General features: G+C 44.0%; 1 protein-coding gene and 1 long non-coding RNA gene across 3 annotated transcripts in view; one reads left to right on the forward strand and one right to left on the reverse strand.

Annotated features, from left to right (window-relative positions):
• Positions 1 to 24,796, reverse strand: part of LOC129761049 (cadherin-23-like) — a 62,115-nt gene that overhangs the window by 25,552 nt on the left and 11,767 nt on the right. For both annotated transcript variants that reach the window (XM_055758756.1, XM_055758762.1), the window contains exons 7-10: positions 9,388 to 10,029; positions 9,144 to 9,328; positions 8,718 to 9,077; positions 7,927 to 8,654 (exon numbers count right to left, since the gene is read on the reverse strand). In XM_055758756.1, the coding sequence (XP_055614731.1) occupies positions 7,927 to 8,654; positions 8,718 to 9,077; positions 9,144 to 9,328; positions 9,388 to 10,029 (1,915 nt within the window). The remainder of the gene's footprint in view (positions 1 to 7,926; positions 8,655 to 8,717; positions 9,078 to 9,143; positions 9,329 to 9,387; positions 10,030 to 24,796) is intronic.
• Positions 15,695 to 16,309, forward strand: LOC129737537 (uncharacterized). Its single transcript, XR_008735470.1, has 4 exons — positions 15,695 to 15,936; positions 16,001 to 16,059; positions 16,118 to 16,184; positions 16,241 to 16,309. It is a non-coding gene; the product is annotated as an uncharacterized LOC129737537 (long non-coding RNA).

Here is a 24,796-nt window from a genome sequence, read left to right on the forward strand (position 1 = left end):
ACCGCTTACGGATCTCCTGAAAAAAGATTCGAAATTCGTAATGGGCCCAGAGCAACGAGCAGCAATCACCAGGTTAAAAAGTGCACTGTCATCCAGACCAACGCTAGCGTTGTACCACCCTGATGCTGAAACAGAGCTGCACACGGATGCCAGCAAACTAGGATACGGTGCAATTTTACTACAAAAAGATGTGAATAATGAACATTTCCATCCCGTTTACTACTACAGTAGAAAATGTGCACCAGCTGAACAAAATTATCCCAGTTATGAACTTGAGGTGCTTGCTATCATCGGTGCATTGAAGAAATTTCGAGTTTATTTACTTGGAATTCCATTTAAGGTGGTAACTGATTGCTCTGCCTTCAAAATGACGATGGAGAAAAAAGACATCGCACCGAGAATCACCGGATGGGCTCTCCTGCTAAGTGAATTCAACTACACTTTGGAACATCGGCCAGACGTACGCATGAAACACGTGGACGCGTTGAGCAGATGCCCTGCAGTTTACATGCTCTAGAACAGTGTAGTAGCTCAAGTGAAAGTTAATCAAAACAACGACGAAAAACTAAAAGCTATTGTGAAGGTGCTAGAAAGTGAAGCTTATGATGATTTTTACATAGATCATGGGGTGCTGTACAAGCAACATAACGGCGCTAAACTTCTGGTTGTTCCATCATCCATGCAGGGTAGCGTGATCCGACAGATTCATCAACAAGGACACTTTGGAGTGCGTAAAATGAAAGATTTGGTGCTACGTGAGTATTGGATCGATAATTTGGATTCAAAACTTGAAAGAGCTGTGAAAAGTTGTATACCTTGCATTCTTGCCACTCGTAAATCAGGCAAGAAAGAAGGTTTCCTACATCCGATTCAGAAAGACGATCTGCCCCTAAGCACATATCATGTGGACCATTTAGGTCCTTTAACAGCTTCTAAAAAGCTCTATCGTTATATTTTCGTTATCGTAGATGCTTTTACCAAGTTCGTGTGGATCTACCCAGTCAAATCTACAACTACGGATGAAGTTTTGCAAAAGTTGGGAGTGCAACAAACTACGTTCGGAAATCCTACTCGAATAATTTCGGATAGAGGCGCGGCTTTCACGTCGTCTAAGTTCCAAGAATATTGTGAAATGGAGGGCATTGAACACGTTTTAACCACAACGGGTGTGCCTCGTGGCAACGGCCAGGTCGAGAGAGTAAATGGTATAATCGTTCCGGCGCTAACCAAGCTATCAATTGATGATCCCGAAGATTGGTTTCGCCACGTCAGTAGATTGCAACGCTACATTAACAACTCTTATCAACGAGCAATCAGGCGGAGTCCATTTCAGTTACTGTTTGGTACGAACATGAGGTCCCCGGAAGACGACCATTTGACGGAAATAATCGAAGCTGAATTAGCTGAAAACTTCGATTCGGCGAGAACAGAAGATTGGATGGTGGCGAGAAAACAGCTCATAAAAGCACAAAAGGAAATGAAGCGGCAGTTTGATCGTACTCGGAAGGAGGCAAATGACTACGAGGTTGGCGATTTGGTTGCCATTAACCGCACCCAATTTGGCAGCCATTTGAAGATTTCCCGGAAGTTTTTAGGACCTTACCGGGTTATCAAGAAAAAGAGAAACGATCGCTACGATGTAGAGAAAGTGGGCTTTCACGAAGGGCCGAATAGAACATCAACTTGCGCTGAGTTTATGAAGCGGTTTGTGGTAGACGACGACGACGACGACGATGAAGAAGAAATCTGGTTCGATACCGACGGAAGTGGTGCACCTATACAAGTGATCTCAACCGGGCCGGTTGAGGGCAGGACGGCCGAATGTGAGATTGAACATCCCTAAAACATTGCAAACTCTCTTTAATATTATGTGTGCTTAGAAACCCGACGAATTATTAAGAACTAGACCGGCAGTACTCTGTAGACTGTAGTCGGGACCGGTCCCGCAGTTACGTTGAAGCGAAATAAAATTGGATTCCCTTGAATCTCGGGTTGAGTTATTTTGCTTTCCGAAAAACCGATATTCGGAGTGGTTATCTGCGGGTTTTCAGTGCTCTAGATCCTGGAATCGACATGTATGCCGTGATCGGGATTCGATCTCATGACGTTTGGCTTAGAAGATTTGAAGGCTATCCTCTACGCCACGGGCTGCGGCTAGCGGTTAAACGAGAATTCTATGTGGTCCACCATTTTTAAAAAGTAAAGAAAATAAGGGAATAATTTCATAGGAATAGACTGTTTAAAAAAGCGAAAAAACAATCTTTAAATTGTATGGGGATGCTTTGATTGCATAATAATTCCTTCATAAGAAACATATGTTGACGTGGCCTCAACTTACGAAGGAGTTTTTCAAATGGGTTGTGAATCTTATTCGTTTTCAATCTTCAGATGTCAAAGGACATACCGCAAAAAAATCCTCTCAACGCTACATTTTCCTGAGAAGTGCCACATATCTGTGTAGTATCACGATCCTTAACAAACAGCAGCTCGGCTAAGATTACGACTAGAGAACCACTTTCTTGCAGAATACTCTCTCACCCCGTTCCTCAGACTGTGGGTGAGACGATTTTGGTCGAAACGTGCCCTACCATTTTCGGTTTCCGGTTCGACAATTTGTAAGGTCATCACACGAGTGCGATTGCAATCAGGTCTCGTTTCATGTGCTAGAGATTTATGTTCCCCGGTACCAAGGATCAGCCATTTTCAGCTGGTTCAAATAAAAACACATCTTCGCTATTCCTTTAGATTTTTGTCACGTGATTCAGCGTGCCGATCAAAATAATCTGGACCAAATGGTTGTGACAAGCTTTCACCCACGAATGCATCCCGCTGATTGCAAAACTATGCAGCATAACACCATGCTTCGTCAAAACTTGCAACCGGTTGCGAACATCCACGTGAAGTGGATGGCAAAAAGTTAGAAAATAAATATCCTCATCTTCTGCAGTAAGTAGGTACCTTCATACTTCCAATCACGTTGTTTTTTTTCGTGGAAGCTAGTGAACATGTTGAAAACGTTACGCGACTATTCGATGCGACAGTTAGTTTTGCAATGCATCCGGCATATTGCATTTGTAGATTGTTTCGATGGAGCTGTCGATTGAAACGGAAGGATTTTTCAAATGCGACATGGTTTGTTAGGATGGCAACGTAAAATCACCTTTGAAGTCAGAACACACAATTAAAACTCAATTGATTACAAAGTTGCCCCAGCGAGTCTAACAGCTGACAAGTGAATGTTGTTGATTTGATCGAGGTAAAAAAAGGGTTTGGTGGAAATATTACATACCTAAGAGGTTGCCCAACTGTATAAAGTCCACTGTGTCAGTTACAACCTTAACTTCTAGGCTAGGGAAAATGCATTAAAAAATGCCAAAAAAGGCACGGGCGCCAGGATTAAGAGCTCCACAGTGAGTAATGAAATGGCTTTCATCTCAAGTAGTTAGAAGTTCTATTGAGTAAAAACAAATTTAATTGAACTCTAAGAAAGTCATGAATGGCAATGACATGCATAGAGCCATTCAATGGCGCTCGAAGCAGGACGGTTCAAAGTAGTCAAATCTTTCGAAATATCAAACCAATAACTAATGGCGAAAAAGTGTATAAACCGCGAAGAACCAAATCTATGAAAATATAATTTCCTCTACTGAAAATGTCCGGAAAATCAATTGGACATAATTTCAAACCTCGCACGATCTAACGAATGAAGATATAGTTTCTTTTTAACCCCTTATTCCCGTATATTTTGTAGGCAATCTAGAAAAACCACTGATTTCGACTAGAAAATTTGAACAAAAATATACATACTTGGGTGATTTTTCCCAAGGAACAGAATGAAGGCTGTTTGAGCTGCCACACCCTTCAAAAGAGAAAGTTATGGCTGATTTACCCTCAATAGATTAATTTAACGGCCTTCTGCAAATTATACCTATAGGGGGGAAATAGCTGAAGGTATATGCCATTTGTCGCATTTTCAAACAAACTAATTGCTGCTAAGAAGTGGCGGTACAGTAACGAGTTTGATTTTTGGGCTGGTCGTAATGGAATTATGCTGAGTAGGTAAACAAAATATAAGAAAACTTGTAATGAAAAGTTAAGTCATCATACACCCTTAGAAGAGGTAGCAAAATCCATTGCCTATTCAGCAAATCTCTGTGCCGAAAATGCGCTGAAATGTGCACTGTGCCAAATATGATACGTTTGGAAAAGCACTAAAGGTGATACGGTCAAAATTTGGTCAATATCAGCTTGACGTATTTCTTTCAATTTTGCATTTGGAAAACCTGAACACCCCTTATTTTGAAGGTGTGTGTGTGTGTGTGTAGAATGTTGCTCCTATTTTGATTTTGGAATTCACTCTTCAGTTGTCAAAATACCGTCCAAGGAAGAAGAGCAGCGTATCAAAATTTTGCTCGACCGCGAAAATCCGAGCTACTCGCACGCAAAGCTGGCAAAATCGCTAAAAGTTGCCAAATCAACCGTTACAAATGTAATTAAACTGTTTGGGGAACATTTGTTGACAGCCAGGAAGTCTGGATCGGGGAGAAATCGAAAACAGGAAGCCGCTGAGACGACAAAGAGAGTTGCCGGTAGTTTCAAGCGAAACCCTAACCTCTCTCTGAAATGCCGTAAATAAGCTGGGTGTATCGTCTACAACCGTGCATTGAGCCAAAAAACGATCCGGACTATCGACTTACAAGAAGGTAGAGACTCCAAATCGCGATGATAAACAAAATACGACGGTCAAAGCGCGATCTCGGAGGCTGTACACGACGATGCTGACGAAATTTGACTGCGTGGTAATGGACGACGAAACCTACGTCAAAGCCGACTACAAGCAGCTTCCGGGACAGGAGTTCTATACGGCAAAGGGAAGGGGAAAGGTAGCAGATATTTTCATGGATATGAACTTTCAAAATTCGCGAAGAAATATCTGGTTTGTCAAGCCGTCTGTACCTGTGGCTTGAAAAGCAGCATTTTCATTGCTTCCGGGACTGTCAACCAAGAAATTTACGTGAAAGAGTGTTTGAATAAACGTCTGCTACCTTTCCTGAAGAAACACGGTTGTTCCGTACTGTTTTGGCCGGATTTGGCATCTTGCCATTACGGTAAAAAGGCAGTAGTACGCCGACAACAACGTGCAGGTTGTTCCCAAGACCAAGAACCCTCCCAACACGCCAGAGCTCCGCCCAATTGAGAAATACCGGGCTATTGTCAAGCGGAACCTGAAGAAGACCAAAAAACTGCTAAGGACGAGCAGCAGTTCAAGGCAAACTGGCTTTCTGCGGCGAAGAAGGTGGACAAGGTGGCTATACAAAATCTGATGGCAGGGGTTAAGCGTAAGGCCCGGCAATTCGGATTTGGAAAAGCGGAAGCCTAACTGAATATTTTTCCTGAATTTTATACTAATTAAACTTGAAAAAGAAATTTTATTTGATTTTGACAGTATCACCCTTTACTGGCATAAGAATTCGAGCTCCCAACCAAAATAATGCATGACCACTACATTCAAGCGAAACAAGAAAAAATATTCATGGGATTTTCTTCCTATTGGATAATTCATACCAGAAACAAGAAAATAAAAAAAACACAGTGCCGTAGGGAGGTGAGGATCGAACTCAAAACACCATTTTTAGATAGTCATTTTTCAATTAATTATGAAAAAAGTAAGTATGGACTGTCGGGACTGATGCACATGTTTGTTCCAAGACTTTACTTCCTAGATCTCCAATACTGACTTTTCATCCATTTTCCATTCAATTTATCAACGACTGACAGGAAAAATGTTGCGCGCTTCTCAACAATCCTTTACTAACTGACTTATTACTCGACCGATCCCGAAGCATCTCCTCTCCGAGAAACTCTCTATTATATTTAGAACCAAACACTCATCTTAACCGAAGCTTTCGTTTTACTGGTTCTACTCAGGTACTCACTCAACTCGTGACACTCAATCAACTCTCGCATTCTACGTTGATTTTGTATTTGTTTCGAATTCTTAGATAGCTTCATAAATAATGGAACACAATGTTACACAATGTGATTTTCTAAGGCTCAGGACAAACTGAGCGCGAAACAAATTCTCACTTCGCACGAAAACCGATTCTCATTTAAACACGTTAAAAAAAACATCGACCTGCCACAATGTAAGCAATTTTTCACGCGAATAACCGGCACGGTAGCGCGAATTCATCCAGAGTTCATCCGGACATACACTGAGAATATTCTCTCGGTTATTTCTAAAAAAAAAAATCTTTTTCAAAAGTTTTATTATTTGACTATCATCACCATTTCACGACAGACCCGAATGACCCGGGTGGTTAAAAGGTCTCTAATAAATTATAATAATAATAATAATCACCATTTCACTGATGGTTATGAAAAGTGCGCGGTTTAAGCGCGGATTTTCGCAAATAACGCGGTACCAGTCTCTTTCAATTGAAGCAAATTGGAACGGACGGTCGCATGAAGCTTCCAGAATATGGCCCTTATTCTGAGCCGCATGTTATGTGACGAAAGTCGAGTCACCCAAGTCACTCAATTCCAGAAGTCGGTTTAGGTGAGGAACGTCACTTCGTATGAACTTTGTGAGTTCTCATCATATTCTCGTAGTCACCGTGGGTGAGAATCGTCGCATTCGGGTGACGATTTTAAGTGATAATTGTCGGTACCTTTTCAGGTGGTGACGAGATAGATAGAAATGAAATGGAAAATAACGAAAATTACTGTAAAGCGTAGTTGTTAGCTGTTGAAATTTAATCAAAATTATAGATTCCAACCGCGATGTCATATTTTTGTCTGTATTATCAATGTATCTCTTTCTGTTTCGTTGGAACTCTTATGGACGAGAATAGGACACACTTATGATACAGATTTTTTATATGGCAATCCAGATTCCATAGTGTTGATACTTACAAAACCGATTGTTTTGGTTTCGTTCTCTTTCGTCAATTCGCATATTAAAAACAATAGCGGTTGACAGTATATGATGGTCAATGATGATGACAACAATAAAAACAATATAAATGTTGTCGTGATGCACGCTAAACTCAGCCAACGCTGCTTGTGGTTATAAGTTACCCAGCAGTGTTGGCAGTTTATTCTGGGTGGTTAGCCCAGAATATTATAGTATTTAAGGAAAGGATTCAGAGTTGAGAATCACTTAGGATAAGCGAGAAGATTGTAATCGCTATGGGTCTAAGTTAGCTTGTAAGAACTAGAACACATAGAAATTGTTATACATAAATCAAATTTGAAACCGAATTGTGGGTTCTGTGTCCAGTAACAAAATAAACTTGAATCGATGAATTAAAGGCAATTGGATCTGAAAATTAACATTTTATCTTGGATAAAAAGTGAGAATTGCTTCATATAAGGTATAAAACCTTTCCAAGGCAATTGAAATGACAACTGTATCAGTAATTAGTTTCAATGAATAATTTGGATATTTTTGTTAATATGTTTTTAATGATTTAATTGAATAATGAATGGCATTTCGGTGAACTCTACATTCTAATAGGAAAAATGTCAAATGAAAGTATTGAAAATTAAAGACGGATAGATTAGATTAGGAAGCGTGAAAGGTGTTGAAAATGAGCCAAGAGCGTGATTTGAGAAAACTTCTTGCCGCACAAGACCATTTGTCCCGCAGTGTATCATTGTCTAGAAGAAGCAAAGTCAGTCTATCGACTCTGCTTCTTCTAGACAATGATACGGTGCGGGACAAATGGTCTTGTGTGGCAAGAAGTTTTCTCAAATCACGCTCTTGGCTCATTTCAACACCTTTCATGCTTCCTAATCTAATCGATCCGTCAATAATTTTCATTACTTTCATTTGATCTATTAGAATGTATAGTTCACCGAAATGCCATTAATCATTCAATTAAATCATAAAAAACCAGGCAAACTGAATAAGCTACTACTCACCAGGTTCTATATCAATTATTCGGTAGTTAATCTTGGCATTCGGTGTATTTTTGTCATCCGCATCGGTGGCTTCGAATTTTTCCACCAAGACTGCATCCTTTTTCAAGTCTTCATTGATGTCTCGCAGCGTTAGGGCTGGCAGTTGAGGCGTTTGATCGTTGATGTCCAGCAGGACCAGCCGCAGGGCCTTTTCTATTGAGTTTCTGCGATCCGAACGCAATCCACTGGGGTTGTCGACGGCGTTAATCGGAATGTTGAACGAGGCGGTTCCGTAGTCTCGATCCAGCAGCTGGTTGTTTTCCCGTACACGCACCAGCGCTGTTTGCTTTCGTTTGTCGTCTCGTTCTTCGCTCAATCGAACCACCTCGAAGAAATTCTGCAGTGACGCATCGCTCTTCAAAATAATCTCGAACGACACGGTGTAGTAGTCCTCATCCCGGTCGTCATCTTGCACCATGAGTTTTACAATTTCGGTGCCAGCGTCTGACTTTTCGAAAATTTCTAATGGGGGATTTGATTCATCCAGAAAATTCGGAATCTTGTTGTTGGTATCGGTTATCGAGATCTTGATCGAGGCACTTTCATAAAACAATGAATCTGTTATTGTGACTTCGATGTTAATGAAGTCCTCTGGTGGTATGTCACAGCCGATGCCTTTGTCCATTGCAACGGTCAGTACTCCGGTATCATCGATGTTCAAGTAACCCTCTTGCAATGGGTTTTCTGCCCTGGAAACGATACGGATTTTTCAAACTCAGAATGTAGTTCAATGAAAAAGTTTTTGTTCTCACCGTATAGAGTATTGAATGATGTTGTGAGGCGGCCCATCTTTATCCACTGCAAGGATTGTACCAACGATGGTGTTGGCATCGGCTTCCTCCAGAACAAACCTAGGCACTTCCAGCGTGTTCCCGACGAACTCCGGCGGGTTGTCGTTGACATCATCCAGCTGGATGACAAATGTGACCTCATCGGTGTTGGGCAGGATCGTTTGGTTCGTATCCTCGAGTTTCAGCGTCAGAAACAGCGTTTGGAACGTTTCATAGTCGAGTTTTTCGTTGATCGTAGCTTGATCCATAACCGGATTGACGATCATTTTGGCCCTCACTCGGTTTCGATCGGAAGCATCAACTATTTCTATTAAAAGACAGCTTTGAAGAAAAAAATAACGATTAATCATACGTCAACAGTCGTAAACGGATTTCAGGTCAGCGTACTCTTGTAAGGTACTTGGGTTGACTTCGACCCCTTCCTTAGTTGCATAACTTCGGTCCCAGTCGATGGAAAACTTCAGTTCCGCCTCGGAATCTGGATCAGTTCCAATTATTATGGCATCCTCATCTCCATTCGATACTGCCATTCCGGGAGGCGAGTTCTCTTCAATATGAATTTTTCCTCTCGGCTGCGTAGTTCAATTTCAAATTAGATTCTGGTAATTTCTCTAGATTAGCATAAACTTACCAGTACAATGGTGGGAGCTTTATTGTTGACGTCCTGAACGCTGATGATTACCTGTGAATTAACTGTGTGAACTGGTTCGTTCTTCGATGTCGTTAAAGAATCTTGAGCCTGCAGCTGAATAATGACCTCCTGTGAAACATCCCAGTCGAAAATGTTATCGTTAATTGTGCTGATTTCGAAAACATACACCGAACCAAGAACGGGCGAGTTCTCAGTGGCTTGTTTGGTGATCAGCAGTTCCGAACGGATCCGGCCCAATATAGTTAAAACGACCTCATCGCCAATATCCCGATCGCTGACACGAACCCTAAGCAGTGAAACATCTGCACCGGTCGTTTCCGGGATGCTGAGTTTGTATTCTTCCTGATCGAACTTGGGCACCTCGTCGTTCCAATTCATGAGTTCGATCTCAACAATTTGGGAGTTTTGGTGGGTATTTTCGGATACTTCGGTAGCCGTAGCAACCAGTTGAAACTTTTGCCGTTCCGGTAGCTCAAAATCCAGCAGGGTTGCGTCCACTATCGTTACGGTGAAGGCCGTTCTCTGATAGCCGTTCTGTGGGATGATGCTGAAGGAATTCGTCTGTTGCTGTTCGTCATTGACCTTTTCGTTCAGCACTAGAGTGTAAGTAGCATGGATTCCCTGGAAAACAAAGAGCCAATAACAACACAAGACAATTAGTGAGCGTTTCTATGATGCCCTGTGGGTATCTTGGGAACAATCAATACAGAGAGAATAAAGTCATTCTAAGTTCTAACAGCAAGTAGTGAAGGTCTCGCATTTCCACATCCGAAAGCGCTGTATCAACGGGTTATGTGTCCAACACTAGTGGAAACGATTATAAAAGGAATCAGTTGTTGGAAGTTAACCAGTCGAATTTGATGGGAAGACAACGAGCCAGAGTCACTGGAAGGACGTCGGTGAGGAACCATTGCAATTGGAAGGTCATCGAGCACGCCAGAGGCAGACCACCATTGGATTATGTGGTATTTTTTCCATATCCTTCAACTCCTGTATGTATCATCAGTTTAACGTATCCAATCGACTGTACTGAAGCTGCTACTCCGAATATAAGCGGCACTGTTCGGTCTACAACCACACCAGTGTTTTTAACGTAGTCTCCTAGATTTTTGGCTGACCGTTAACATCATATGACTCCAACCTCGGCTGTAAGGGTAAACACGCACGATAGTATTGGCGACAAATTGGCCTCAGCCATAACCTCGAATTGTAATTTGCTGGTGACCTCACCACTAGGAGCGTTACTAAAATCAGGTTTTGCTTGCTTTTAACTAATTATACGTTTTCTGAATTGTTTCAAATTTTCACCTATCAACAGTTAAATCCGTTTGAATTCATTTACGGGGCATAATTACACATTCGGATAGAATTCGACCGGAAAGTTGCAAATTCTCAGTACGCATGTAAAGGTTTTTCAATGACAATGCAATGAAAAAATATATAATCATTTTGGCACCCCTAAACTTGGCTGGCGAATAGTAGATAATGTGCAACTCGAGACCCCATACACCCAACCTTCAGATAGTGGTCATATCACTCTTATCTTTCAACTCCGATTCTGAACCTCCCCGTGGTGTTGGCTGGGGTGCGAGCAACCTTGTCAGGGGCGGCGTGCGGAGTGCAAAAACGTCCTGATGGTGTTCGGGACCCAAAACAGCTGCGGGACTTGTGAGCCCGTGACTGCGAAAATATACAAGCAAAGATCAATGAACAAGAAATTTTGGATGGATATCGGCGAAGACTCACGCGACGAAAAGGGAGCAGCGCTGCCGGCAGAGAGCGAGCTTGACGAAGCCTCTCTCGAGGACTGTTGGGATACCCATACCATCAAGATAGCCATCAACAGTGTTGCGGAGAACGTCATCGGGCATATGGAACGAACTCGACGGAACGATTGGTTCGACGAGGAGTGTAGTGTAGTGTAGAAAATCCACATTTTCCAGGGGAAAAGCGCCACCTGGAGGAGGAGAAACTCGTGGAGCTAGGGCAGCTGCATTGATACCAAGAAACACGAAAGTTATATCAGAAACTCAACGCATCCCGCAAAGGCTTCGTGTCACAAGCCGAAATGTGCCGGGATAAGGACGGGGGCATCCTGACGGACAATGGCGGACGCTACTCCGCCGCCCAACGCCACAAGCAATCCAGATTCGTGGGACACCATCAGGCTGGCTTCATGGGAGGGATGGTCTACGAAGGACCAGATCTTCACATTGCGGTAAATCCTCCAAAAATGCTGTGAAAATCATGAACGAGAACGACTTGTCCGAGAAGTTGACTAGATCAGACTGATCAAGGCGACGATTGATGGAACGCAGTGGATTTCGGGTGATTTGTCGAGTTTATTCGAATCGCGCAGGGGGCTTCGACAAGGCGATGGTCTATTCAATGTGTTATTCGATGGGTGGTGGGCGAAATGTTGAGTACGATCCAGTCAACTTATCTGGTTTGCCGACGACATTGATCTAATCATCTGGTGGAGGAAATCTTCTTCAAACTGAAATGCGAAGAAGGAAGGATTGGGGCTCTCTACGGGCACGAGACATGGATATTGCTCGAGAAGGACCTCGTACACTCGGAGTGTTCAATCGACGAATGTTAAGAACCTTCTTTGGCACAAGCTCGCGCAAACTCTACTGCCGGATACGCTGGGCAGGACATGTTGGGAGAATGCCAAACGACTGTCCTGCAAACGGGTGTTCGCTTCGAATCCGGTTGGGACGAGACGTGCATCCTAAAAAATCAAAACACGAACATGTGTGTATCACAGGGCGAATTTGTCGATATAAGTTCTGGAAAATCGCGTTTATCATGCACCGTTTTAACACGTTCGTCGCCATGCTCATTTTGGTACTTTTACTAGCCGGGCCGAAGGAAATTCTCGGAGCGAAAAAGTAATGAGGGAGAACTTCAAGATTTGCTGCGTATGGCTAAACAAAGCCACAGATTTAAATTTTATATATTTTTTTTGTAATACTTCACTGATTTTGCATCTCAAAGCAAGTATTATTTTTCTTCGGGATCATTTTCCTTGTGGCATGTTACCAACATGCCCCTTCCGCTTCTTCCTTCGCCTCTAGTTACTTGGGTACCAATACCAGGACGCATCGATTTAAGCTTATTGACGGCGCCGGAAACAGCATTGTGAAAATTTATTAACACATTAATTTTCCTTAAGTGAAATGGAATTTGTTTTTTTAATGGTAAGTTTTACTTATAGTCGTTAAATTTATTTGCAAACTCAAATGTATTTTCTGGCTAACTTTTCAACACGCTGACTGGCAAAAAAAGAAAAGTTAAAAATCCTGTTGAAAAAACGCAGATGAACTTGCGTTCCTCTAAAAGGTTTTATTTGAAGCTAACAAGGATATAATTCAGTATGGCTATGCTTAAATTAACCGCTCTTAATTGGATTTTAAGAATTTTTTTACACGAATTTTAAATATAGGTACATTTTCACTATGACGAATTTCTCTACTTAGACGAATGTACATTTTTGGGCCTGTAGTTTCTAATCGCCTTTCTCCGATTCTCGTTGTTGAACTCTCTACAAATAATCTATCCATAAACCGGGTATTATGATTATGAGTTGCATGATGTACATTGAAATTATGGTGGATGTCCTTGATTCGTACTATTCGGTGCATGATAACCAAAGTTTGTAAGTCACGCAAGCAGCTTATTGGTAAAATGTTATGTCCTGGCATTCTATACAGATCTAAGCTGGGGTACAAGTAGGGAAGCTTAAAGATAGATTTCAAACATCTATTCTGCTGAACTTTTAACGTTAATAAATGAGTTACATTGGTGTGTCCCCAAGCACTAATAGCGTATGTATAGCGACTGTGTATAAAACTATAATAAAGCTTTTGCAAAACATGTCTTGGCATGAAATGCGAAAACTTACGGATTTATCCGCAAATGGGGGCACAAGTTTTTACAAGATTTGTTAGTGTGGCTTCCAAGATAAGCGGTTGTCTATGTGCACTCCTAAGTATTTAAAGCACGATACTTCTTCTATTTCACTATTTTTGTGGATAAGTTGTGAATGTGGCGGCAGTTTCGTTTTGATTCCACGAAAGATAATAAATTTGGTTTTAGTGGCATTCAATGTAAGTAGGTTGTTCTCGAGATATTTATCTATGGTAATCAGGTCACTCTCCATTTCACGAATGACGGCTTCTACATCCTTCTTCGAATATTCCAGTACCGTGTCATCAGCGAACAGCTTCGGGATTCCACACAGGGTAAGTTTAGATAAGTCGTTCACATAAATTAGAAACAGAAGCGGACCTCCCTTGAGGTACGCCTACACTTATGGGTAACTGAGAGCTTAATGTGTCGTTGACTTTAACTAATTGTTGACGATTTTCCAGATAACTGTGCATCAGTTCGTTTGCTAAGCCTCTTATACCATATGCTTCTAATTTTTTCAGCAACAAACATGATCTATTGTATCAAAAGCGTTTGATAAATCAAGAAACAAAGCTCCCGGTATTTCATTCTTCTGATCCAAATTGTATGACACACTATTAACTAGTTCCAGTAGAGCTATTTCCGTGGAACCTCCTTTACGAAATCCGTGTTGATATTGATAGAAAGAATTTTCACCATCTAGAAACTCCAACAGTCTTGTTGCGATCAGCTTCTCAAATACCTTGCTGAAGGCAGAGAGAACTGAAATCGGTCGGTAACTATTAAGTGCCTTAGGATCACCGGACTTAAACACTGGGTGGACAACAGCGAGCTTAAGACATTCGGGATACTTGCCCATACGAACACTATCGTTGAAGGCTGAAATGAGAATAGGGGCTAAAACCACGTGGTGGTTCTAGGCGCTGACACAGGAAAACTGTCCACTCCAGAAGCTTTCGAAGGATCCAGACTGGATATTATTGTTATGACTTCTCAGACGGTGGATGGTCGAAGAAAAATTGAGTTTCTGATCCGCTTGATGGTTCCAAATTCATCTATGTTTCCGGTCGAGTGGTGTTGGCTTGCAAGATGCTGTCCAATTGCAGTAAAGAACTCGTTGAATGCATTTGCCACAGGTAATGGACTATCAACAAATTCTCCATGCAGATTCAATGACAGCTCATCAGGTTTGGTATTCTTTCCTATCATTTCGTTAATTCGTTTCCAAAGAATTTTCCTGTTGGATGTATTCATAAGTTGCTCATAATATTCGATTTTTGCCTTCCGTTTTGCGTTCTGTAGTTGCTTATTCATTCTCTTCATTTGTTCGGAAAGATTGAGGTTCGTGGGGTTCTTTTTCCATTTCCGCAAAATTTTATCCCTTGATTTCAAAAGTTGCCATATTTCTAGAGTCATGCATGGACATATTTTCCTCATGCGAACTACAGCGGTAGTGACTTGGGTGTGTTTAACAAGAAGTTGTTGGTAGCGTTCAGTTATAGTATTCAATCTAGCATTCGGGTCTTGGTTCCGAAAATCAGTATTTCTTAGGAAATCAACTAGTCTTTTTCGAGATGTTCTCGATTCGTATGTCGCCGAGATAAGGTTTTAACTTCCGGTAAAGCTTTTTTGGCCTTTAAAGGCCTGTGATCACTGATGTCACACTCAAATGTGCAATTAATTATTGTACGGAGGTCGTTGAAGCGAACGATGCTGTGGTGCTAGCAGGTCTGGTGACAATGTTATTTGAGACAGCGAGGCTGAAGCAACTCAAGAGACTTTGGTGCTGCAATACTACACTATCGTTCTCCCTATTGATAGGAATATTGAGGTCACCCAATATGAAGATGGGCTTACTGAGGTTTGCTTCGGTGAGAAGTATCTCTAGGTGGTTAATGAACTTGGAAAAGTTGCAGCCCGGTGGTCTGTAAATTTTATGAACAGTCATCGGTTCTCCGTAGTGTAAAATTTCGATTCCAATTTGGTGGTATAGATCATCTTCAGTATTGCGCTTTAAAGTGAACTTTATATCATCCCTTACATAGATTGCAAGGCCGCCGCCGTTACTTAAACGAGATGACGAGATGGTAAATTGAAAAAGGCAATGTTCTTTTCCTTTACCTACGTTTCACTTATTACGATAACATCGATATTTATCTTCAGATTTTCGAGGAATATTTTCAGCGAATCGAATTTATCTGGATTATTCATTCCACGAATATTCATTTGCAGAAGTTTAGGGTTCTTTCTATGACTTTTTTGAATATCTTCTGTAGATTCGCAGAAGATATTGGTACTTTTTTGTAGGATCAGTCATGTTTGGTTAAATCTAGGTATAAGAACTGTCACTGAACTGACTTTCGATACCGAAAGTGCCATTGAACGCACTCGCGCAATGACAGCAGGAGAATTCGAAGATGCGTTCGAATGTGTAGGTGAGAAGTGAGTTCAGGAGTATAGGCGGGAAAAATAAATCGAGATAGATTGTAAACAAAACAAAGATTGTGGAATTTCAATGCAAGTAGTATCGTTTGGTGATCAGAAGAAAATTAAAGCTAAGTTCGCAGTGGTTATTGTTGAGTTTGAATACTTACCCTAAATTTACGTGCTAAGGTAGGCCTAAACACCAAATTGAATTGCGTAACGCAAATAATAATTGAAAATTATCCCAATCTAGGCATTTGCAACTTTAGTACGAAGGCGCGAAGTGAAACTGCGCAGGGAAGTTGAGCACAGGTATGCCTATGAAAAGTGATTAAAAGTGATAGTTCTAATGCATTGTTAATTAATCTAGGCTACAATACCACGCAACGAAGCGTTTTCAATTAGGAATCGCCAGATTGAACCGAAATCGAATTGAGGTGAGAAATTGATTGAGAAAAGTGGAAATTGAATCTCTAACCTAGGTTTATTAAAGGTGTAGGGACTAGCAGCGGAAAATAGCTGGAATCGAGACGGAAGTAAGCGATAGGAAGTTCACTAAACGTAAGCTTGAAAATTGTTCTTAGTGTATTCCAAAATTAATTTGTATTCAAATCGTAGGAATTTAAAACGTGTCCCGGTAGAGTTTCGTACGAATAAAGGGAACGTTACGAGTTTGGAAATTGAGCTTTATTGTTACCACAATCCGGAAGTAACAATTTTACATTTTAAATTCGTTTACGAAAATGTCCGATTCAGCCAGCACCGCAGCCACTGCTGCCCAAAAAGGTAAGAGCTTAGCGAGTAGTTCCCCTAAGGCGAAAAGTGATACCCCCCCTCAACTCAAGTCCGTTGCTCTTGGCCCTAACACTGAGAACGGCAAATCGAAACCAGGCACGACAAAAACCAAAAAGAAAACCTCTTCCGAAAAACAATACCCTATAGCCAATAACAATTCTAGCCATACTTCCTCCGCGAACACGGTCGTTAATGTCGGTCATAGTTGTGGAACCTGTAAGTCGGTCGATAACAGCCGGATGGTTCAGTGCGATGATTGTGATGGATGGAACCATTTTAGTTGTGTGGGAGTGAACCAAAGTGTGGAGAATAGAAAGTGGAATTGTGCACAGTGCCAGGCGAAGCAAAAGAAGAAGAAGACGGGTGCTACGAAGGTTGCCAGGAACACCGCTGCAGCGAAGAAGGTCGAAAAATCGAGGCCGGAGAAAACCAGCGACGGGAAGAAGAACAAGACTTCATCAGCGATGAAAGAGATGGGAGATTCTTTGCCGAGGAAACCCGTGGGAACCACGAAACCACCCAAAGCAGCATCTGTTAAGTCAGCGGGATCGAGAAGGTCGGCGAAAGCGCACCTGGAGCTGCAATTGCAGAAACTCGAAGCAGAACAGAAGCTGCTAGAAGAGAAAAAGAAGCTGATGGAGAAACACTTCAGCATTCTGGAGGAGTTGGTCGACCTGGAGGATGAAGAAGACGCCGATGAAGAGGAAGTGGACGCTGATACTAAGGTGCAGAACTGGTTAGGCGCCACTGGTGGAAGGCGCCAAGAAGAAGAAGAGGAATCTCCTAGTGCGGATGAAGAAGAAGAGTGCTCCGACGACGAAGAAGAGGAAGAAGGTGGAGAAATGGATTCCAGCGATGATTCCGAGGAGGAAACGGTGTCAGACAGCAGCGATGACTCTAGTGAGGACGAAAAGGGAGGAACTAACGAATCTAGCTTCAATCCGAAGGGTCGTTCTACGCCAGCAAAGAAAGGCGAAAACAGGCGAAAAGACGCAACCAGTAGCCGGTTAACTTGTAACCTGACGCGCAATCAGCTCGCCGCTCGCCACGTTGTCGCTAAGGACTTGCCTGCGTTCTCAGGGAATCCCGAGGAATGGCCGATGTTTTTCTCCACTTTTGAGAGCACGACCCGGATGTGCGGCTACACAGACGACGAAAACATGATTCGGCTGAGGAACTGCCTGAAGGGAGATGCGTTTGCTGCCGTTCGAAGTTTTCTTCTCCATCCGAAGACAGTGAACAGGGCGATGGATGCGCTCAAATTGAAGTTTGGACAGCCAAGGTTTATCATCGAATCTCTGAAAGAAAAGGTTCTTGCCATTCCACCGGTCGACCCTGAGTCGATGAACGCGATGGTCGATTTCGCGCTGGACGTCCAGAACCTGACGGTGACGATCGACGCCTGTGGTCGGAAGGAGCTCAAGCAGGATGCTTCGTTGCTGAACTCCCTGGTTTCCAAGCTTCCGGGACCAATGCAACTACAGTGGGCGAAACACTCCAGAAGTATTCAGAAGGTTAACCTGAAGACATTCGGCAAATGGATTTACGAAATAGGCGAAGACGCCTGTCTGGTTTCGAAGCCGCGTCAGACCAAAGCATCGTCTCACAACCAGGAGCCACGCAGGAGAACTAAGGCATACGTGAATGCTCACGTTGAGCACCAGGGGGAGTACCACGCTCATTTGCCAGGAGGTAGTACATCATCAGCCGGTGCCAGAAGAGCCTACCCCACAGCGTGCATTGTCTGCAGGGGATCTTGTGCATCTCTCGCGAACTGCCAAGGCTTTCGGGAGTTGTCATACGATGGACGGTGGGCAATCACACGCGAAGCCAAGCTGTGCCGGAAATGCTTGAAGCGCCACAGAGGAGGATGTGTGTCCAGGAACTGCGGAGTCAACGGATGCACATGCAAACATCACCCATTGCTGCACAAGCAGCTAAACCCAGAGTCCGCGCCCATGCAGCCAAACTCAGAGTCTACGCCCATCCAGACTGGAGACAACGCGCAACGGGAAGAGCGGTCCTGTAACACTCACCTGTCCGGGTCCAGCGCTGTCCTGTTTCGCTATGTTCCAGTCGTGGTGCATGGAAACGGGATTGTGATTCAATGCTACGCCTTCTTGGATGACGGATCCTCGCTAACGCTTATGGACCAAGACCTAGCAGATGAGCTGAACCTAAAAGGAGAACTTCGTCCCTTGGGCCTCAAGTGGACTGGAGGCACATATCGAACAGAGGACAACAGTCAAATCGTCAGTTTAGATGTGTCCGGACTTAAAGGAAAGCGGTATCACCTGGAGGATGTAAGGACAGTGGAGGAGCTGCAACTTCCGTCTCAAACGCTCGACGTGACGCAGCTTCAGAGAGATAACCCCTATCTACGAGGAATTCCCGTAGATTCGTACACCGATGTCCGACCTCGTCTGCTAATCGGAGTGCAACACGCTAACGCGACGTTGGTCAGGAAGAGTCGAGAGGGCGAATCCGGACAACCGATTGCAGTTAAGACCAACCTGGGATGGACGATATACGGAGGAGTGCCGACGGGAGAGTCGCATAGTATGGTGCACTATACGTACCACGTTTACGCCTGTGACTACCAGATGCAAGATGATGCTGACGGGAAGCTGGATCGCGCGGTGAAGGACTTCTTCTCTCTTGAAAGTCTAGGAATAACAGCACCCACTAAGACGATGCGCTCCGCCGACGATGAGAGGGCCCTCAAGCTGTTACGTGAGCTAACCAAATTCGAAGGCGAGAGATATACAACCGGCCTGCTCTGGCGATACAACATCACGCATCTGCCAGACAGCAAACCGATGGCGCTGAAGCGGTTCTTGAATCTCGAGCGACGCATGGCGAAAGACCCGGAGCTGAGGGGAGTACTGCAACAGAAACTGGCTGATTACGTCACCAAGGGCTATGTTCGGAAGCTTACGAAGGAGGAACTGGAGGAAAACCACGAGCGTGTCTGGTACTTACCAGTCTTTCCGGTCATCAACCCCAATAAGCCAGGAAAAGTTCGACTCGTCTGGGACGCCGCAGCAACAACGCATGAAGTTTCGCTGAACTCTTTACTACTCACGGGACCGGATCTGACCACTCCGCTTGTTTCCGTGCTTTTCAAATTTCGCGAACATCGATTCGGTATTTGTGGCGACATCAGGGAGATGTTCCACCAGGTTGGAATTAGAGACGAAGACCAGCATAGCCAGCGATTTCTGTGGCGAGATGAGAGAGAGCTAGGTGAACCCAGTGTTTACGTTATGCAGGTGATGACGTTCGGGGCGTGCTGTTCTCCATCAAGTGCACAGTACGTGAAGAACATGAACGCGGAACGTTTCAACGAGCAATTCCCAGCAGCCTCTGCGGCCATAGTGCAGTGTACGTATGTCGACGACATGTTGTGTAGCACAGAGACCGAAGAGGAGGCGATTGAGTTGGCGAAGACTGTTTGGGACATCAACAATCGAGGCGGGTTTGAAATCCGCAATTGGATGTCCAACTCCGTTGGCATACTATCAGCGCTTCGTGGAGATTCCTGTGCAGAGAAAAGCCTCGACCTGTCATCCAGCCTAGCGACCGAGAAGGTATTGGGGATGTGGTGGTGTACTAAGACCGACTGTTTCACTTACAAAATCAACTGGGATCGGCTAGGACGTGAGCTGCTGGAAGGCAATCGTTGCCCTACGAAACGTGAGGTACTCCGCACCCTGATGACCATCTACGATCCTCTAGGTCTCATCGCGCACTTCCTAATGTTTCTCAAGGTACTGCTACAGGAGATCTGGCGGACCCGAGTAGGCTGGGACGAAAACATCGACGATAAGTGCTTCGAAAAGTGGCGAAAATGGCTGCATCTTCTTCCGAACGTTGAGAACGTCAGTATCCCACGGTGCTACAGGATGTCTTCATCGCTTGGTCATCACACTGAGATCCAGATGCACACCTTTGTCGACGCGAGCGAAAATGGCACGGCAGCAGCTGTCTATCTCCGATTCGTGGAAGGCGAAAACATCGAATGCAGTCTCGTCACCGCTAAGAGTCGTGTAGCACCACTCAAGTATCTCTCGATTCCGAGGCTCGAACTTCAGGCGGCAGTAATTGGAGCCAGATTAGCTGCGTTTGTGATGCAGGGACTATCGATCAAGGTTGCCCGTCGAGTTTTTTGGTCAGACTCCCGCAACGTTATCGCCTGGATACGTGCCGACCACCGCAAATACAACGCATTCGTCGCCGCGAGAGTCAGCGAAATCCTAGATCTCACGAGCGTATCGAGCTGGAAGTGGGTCCCAACGAAGTGGAACGTAGCGGACGAAGGCACGAAGTGGCAGTGTCAACCCTCTCTGACGAACGACAGCAGATGGTTCAAAGCACCAGAATTCCTGTGGCAAGCAGAAAAAGAATGGCCAGATACCCCGGAAAAACTGACGGAACCGGTGGAAGAGATGCGAGCGTGCGTCAACGCGCACTTCCCAACGGAAAGCGAGATCATCCCAGTTAAAGACTTCTCAACCTGGAGACGATTGGTCAACACAACCGCCTACGTTTTCCGATATCTACGCCAGCTTCGACCAAAGAAATTCACCCGCACCATCGAAATCCTTTCGAGCGAAGAGATACACCAAGCTGAAGAATACCTTCTCCGCACAGCACAGCAAGACGTCTTCCGAACCGAGCTCAACATTCTCCGACGCGACGACCGCAACGCAACGATTCCCAAGCAAAGTCAGCTGTACAAGCTCAACCCGTTTATCGATGAAAGAGGATTGCTGCGCATGCACGGGAGAACTGGAGCGTGCAAGTTCCTTGCAGTGGAAATCGCCAACCCTATCATCCTTCCGCGCGACCATCCGATAACGAATCTCATCGTTGAAAGCTACCACCAGAAGTTCCATCATCAAAACCACGAGTCAGTCATCAACGAAGTTCGCCAGAAATACTGCATCAGTTGTCTACGCAGAGTATACGCCAAGGTCAGGTCCAACTGTCAACGCTGCAAGCTGCGGGAAGCTCGTCCGCGTCCTCCAGCAATGGCTGACCTACCAAAGTGTCGACTAGCAGCTTTCGTTCGACCGTTTACACACACCGGCATCGATTATTTTGGACCGATGGAAGTGGCTATAGGGAGAAGGGTTGAAAAAAGGTGGGGGGTTCTATTGACTTGTCTCACTATTCGCGGGGTCTACCTTGATTTAGCTAGCTCTTTAACAACAAGCTCGTGCATAATGGTAATCCGCAACTTCATTGTGCGACGAGGAACACCTTCCGTTTTCTACAGCGACAGGGGGACTAACTTTATCGGAGCCGATCGAGAGTTGAAGCAAGCCCTGCAGGACGTCGACCAGCAAAAGATAGCTCAGGAGTTTGTTTCGGCGACAACCACTTGGTGTTTTAATCCACCGGCAGCTCCCCATATGGGGGGGAGCTGGGAACGACTCGTGCAGTCCGTCAAGCGCACCTTAGTGGAACTGCAGCTACCCCATCGCCCGAAGGAGGAAGAACTGAGGAGTGCTCTTGTCGAGATTGAAGGCATCATCAACGCACGGCCGCTTACCCATGTACCCATCGAAGACGAGGCCGCACCAGCGCTCACACCGAACCATTGGTTGCTGGGCAGTTCCGACGGATTCAAACCATGGACCGAACTGGAAGTCAACTCCATCGCTTTGAGTCGAGGTTGGCATCTATCGCAGCAGATCGCGAACCACTTCTGGAAAAGATGGCTGCGGGAGTACCTGCCGGAGATCACCAGGCGTTCCAAGTGGCATCAGAACGTACCACCGATCAAAGAAGGCGACATCGTGGTCATCGTCGACTCGGAGCTGCCGAGGAATTGTTGGCCCAAGGGACGAGTTATCGGAACGGTAAACCGAGACGGGCAGGTGCGTACCGTAACAATAAAGACGGCGAAAGGTGTCTACGAGAGACCGGCGGTAAAGGTTGCAGTGATAGACGTAAGAGCTAAGAAGGAGTTTGCTGACTCAGAGGCGGAGTCAGCAAACTAGGGGGGAGTGTCACTGAACTGACTTTCGATACCGAAAGTGCCATTGAACGCACTCGCGCAATGACAGCAGGAGAATTCGAAGATGCGTTCGAATGTGTAGGTGAGAAGTGAGTTCAGGAGTATAGGCGGGAAAAATAAATCGAGATAGATTGTAAACAAAACAAAGATTGTGGAATTTCAATGCAAGTAGTATCGTTTGGTGATCAGAAGAAAATTAAAGCTAAGTTCGCAGTGGTTATTGTTGAGTTTGAATACTTACCCTAAATTTACGTGCTAAGGTAGGCCTAAACACCAAATTGAATTGCGTAACGCAAATAATAATTGAAAATTATCCCAATCTAGGCATTTGCAACTTTAGTACGAAGGCGCGAAGTGAAACTGCGCAGGGAAGTTGAGCACAGGTATGCCTATGAAAAGTGATTAAAAGTGATAGTTCTAATGCATTGTTAATTAATCTAGGCTACAATACCACGCAACGAAGCGTTTTCAATTAGGAATCGCCAGATTGAACCGAAATCGAATTGAGGTGAGAAATTGATTGAGAAAAGTGGAAATTGAATCTCTAACCTAGGTTTATTAAAGGTGTAGGGACTAGCAGCGGAAAATAGCTGGAATCGAGACGGAAGTAAGCGATAGGAAGTTCACTAAACGTAAGCTTGAAAATTGTTCTTAGTGTATTCCAAAATTAATTTGTATTCAAATCGTAGGAATTTAAAACGTGTCCCGGTAGAGTTTCGTACGAATAAAGGGAACGTTACGAGTTTGGAAATTGAGCTTTATTGTTACCACAATCCGGAAGTAACAATTTTACAAGAACTACTATGTTTTTAGTGCATAGGGATGTTCTTCAAATCCGACCGTGAACGAATAACAATCGGTTTACATTTCGAAGTCTTTTTCAAAAGTATGTTTCCATCTAGAGCGGGCCAAACATACGCAATATTGAACTGTTTTTGCTTACTTCGCAGTTCTTGAAGTAGTCCATTTATCATCGGTGTTAATTCACTACGAACAGATACATGGACTTGTTCTGATTGGACATTCGGGGCATCTATTTTAAGTTCGTTGACGTGAAGACGGCCGTACTTACGTTTATCTTCAAGAATCTTAGTCTTTGTAGCAACATTTTTCAGAACAACACGAATTGGAGGCTTGTTTTTCGTGGAAACAGAAGACATTGCATCTGAATGAGGATAGGGTCTTCTCAACCACTTTGGGTAATACTTCGTCAGGTACGACTGGTACACCAGTAATAATGACATTGTTCGCCAGTGATGATTTCTCTTGGTTAATAATTGAAGATTCAAGAGTTTGAAGTCGTTGTTCAAGAGTTTTGGTAAAGCTTACAGAATCACTAAGAGCTTTTTTCAAGGACGAGTTTTCTCGCTTAAGGGTGAGTAATTCATCTCCAGAATGCTGCAATTTAGCCAGTGCGTTATCGACCATGGTGGACATAAAATCTTTGCTTTGTATTATTTGGTCAGTAATTTCTTCGAACTTATGACCCATCTTTGATAAAATATTTTGAATAAAAACTTCTTCTGACATACTGGCAGCACGGAATTCAAAATTGAATGCTTCCCAAACTCAAATGCAGATGGCGCTGCAATCGCCAAAAATTGATCGAGGTCTACCGGGAACTGTCTGATTTGCAAAGCAAATGCCTCTCAAGCAAACAATAGCACTCTCTCCTCTCACCTGATGATTTGCAGCCGGATGGCAATTCCGTGTGTAGTTAGGCTCAAACCTTGTTCGTCTCGGCACACGTCGGATAGATGTTGGACAACCTTAGCGTAGAGGGTTCTTGTTGTTTCTCGGGTTCGGACTTCGTGGTTGTCAAATGAATTTGCGGTTCTTTGCGGGGCATAGGCGGGGTCGGTGGAGCGGAAATATAAACAAACAGCAGTGGTGGGTTTTTATTAGGTAGCAGATCAGAGTTTTACAGGCTCAGACACTGTTCATTCCAATAATTCACGGAATGTAGCGATTAAGCAGCAACATAGGCGGGCAACAACAACAACACCATTGGCGGGCAACAACAGCAGCAGTGAGCAGGATTTTGCTCCATCATCGCGAAAATCTGAGCTACTCTCGCGCAATGCTGGCATAATCGCTAAAAATTGACAATTCAACCGTTACAAATGTAATTACAGTGTTTGGGGAACGTTTGTCAGCAGCCAGGAAGTCTGGATCGGGGAGAAATCGAAAACCGGATGCCGCTGAGACGACAAAGAGAGTTGCCGGTAG

This window comes from Uranotaenia lowii, chromosome 1 (assembly GCF_029784155.1).
Source record: "Uranotaenia lowii strain MFRU-FL chromosome 1, ASM2978415v1, whole genome shotgun sequence".
NCBI classification, from domain to species: Eukaryota; Metazoa; Arthropoda; class Insecta; order Diptera; family Culicidae; genus Uranotaenia; species Uranotaenia lowii.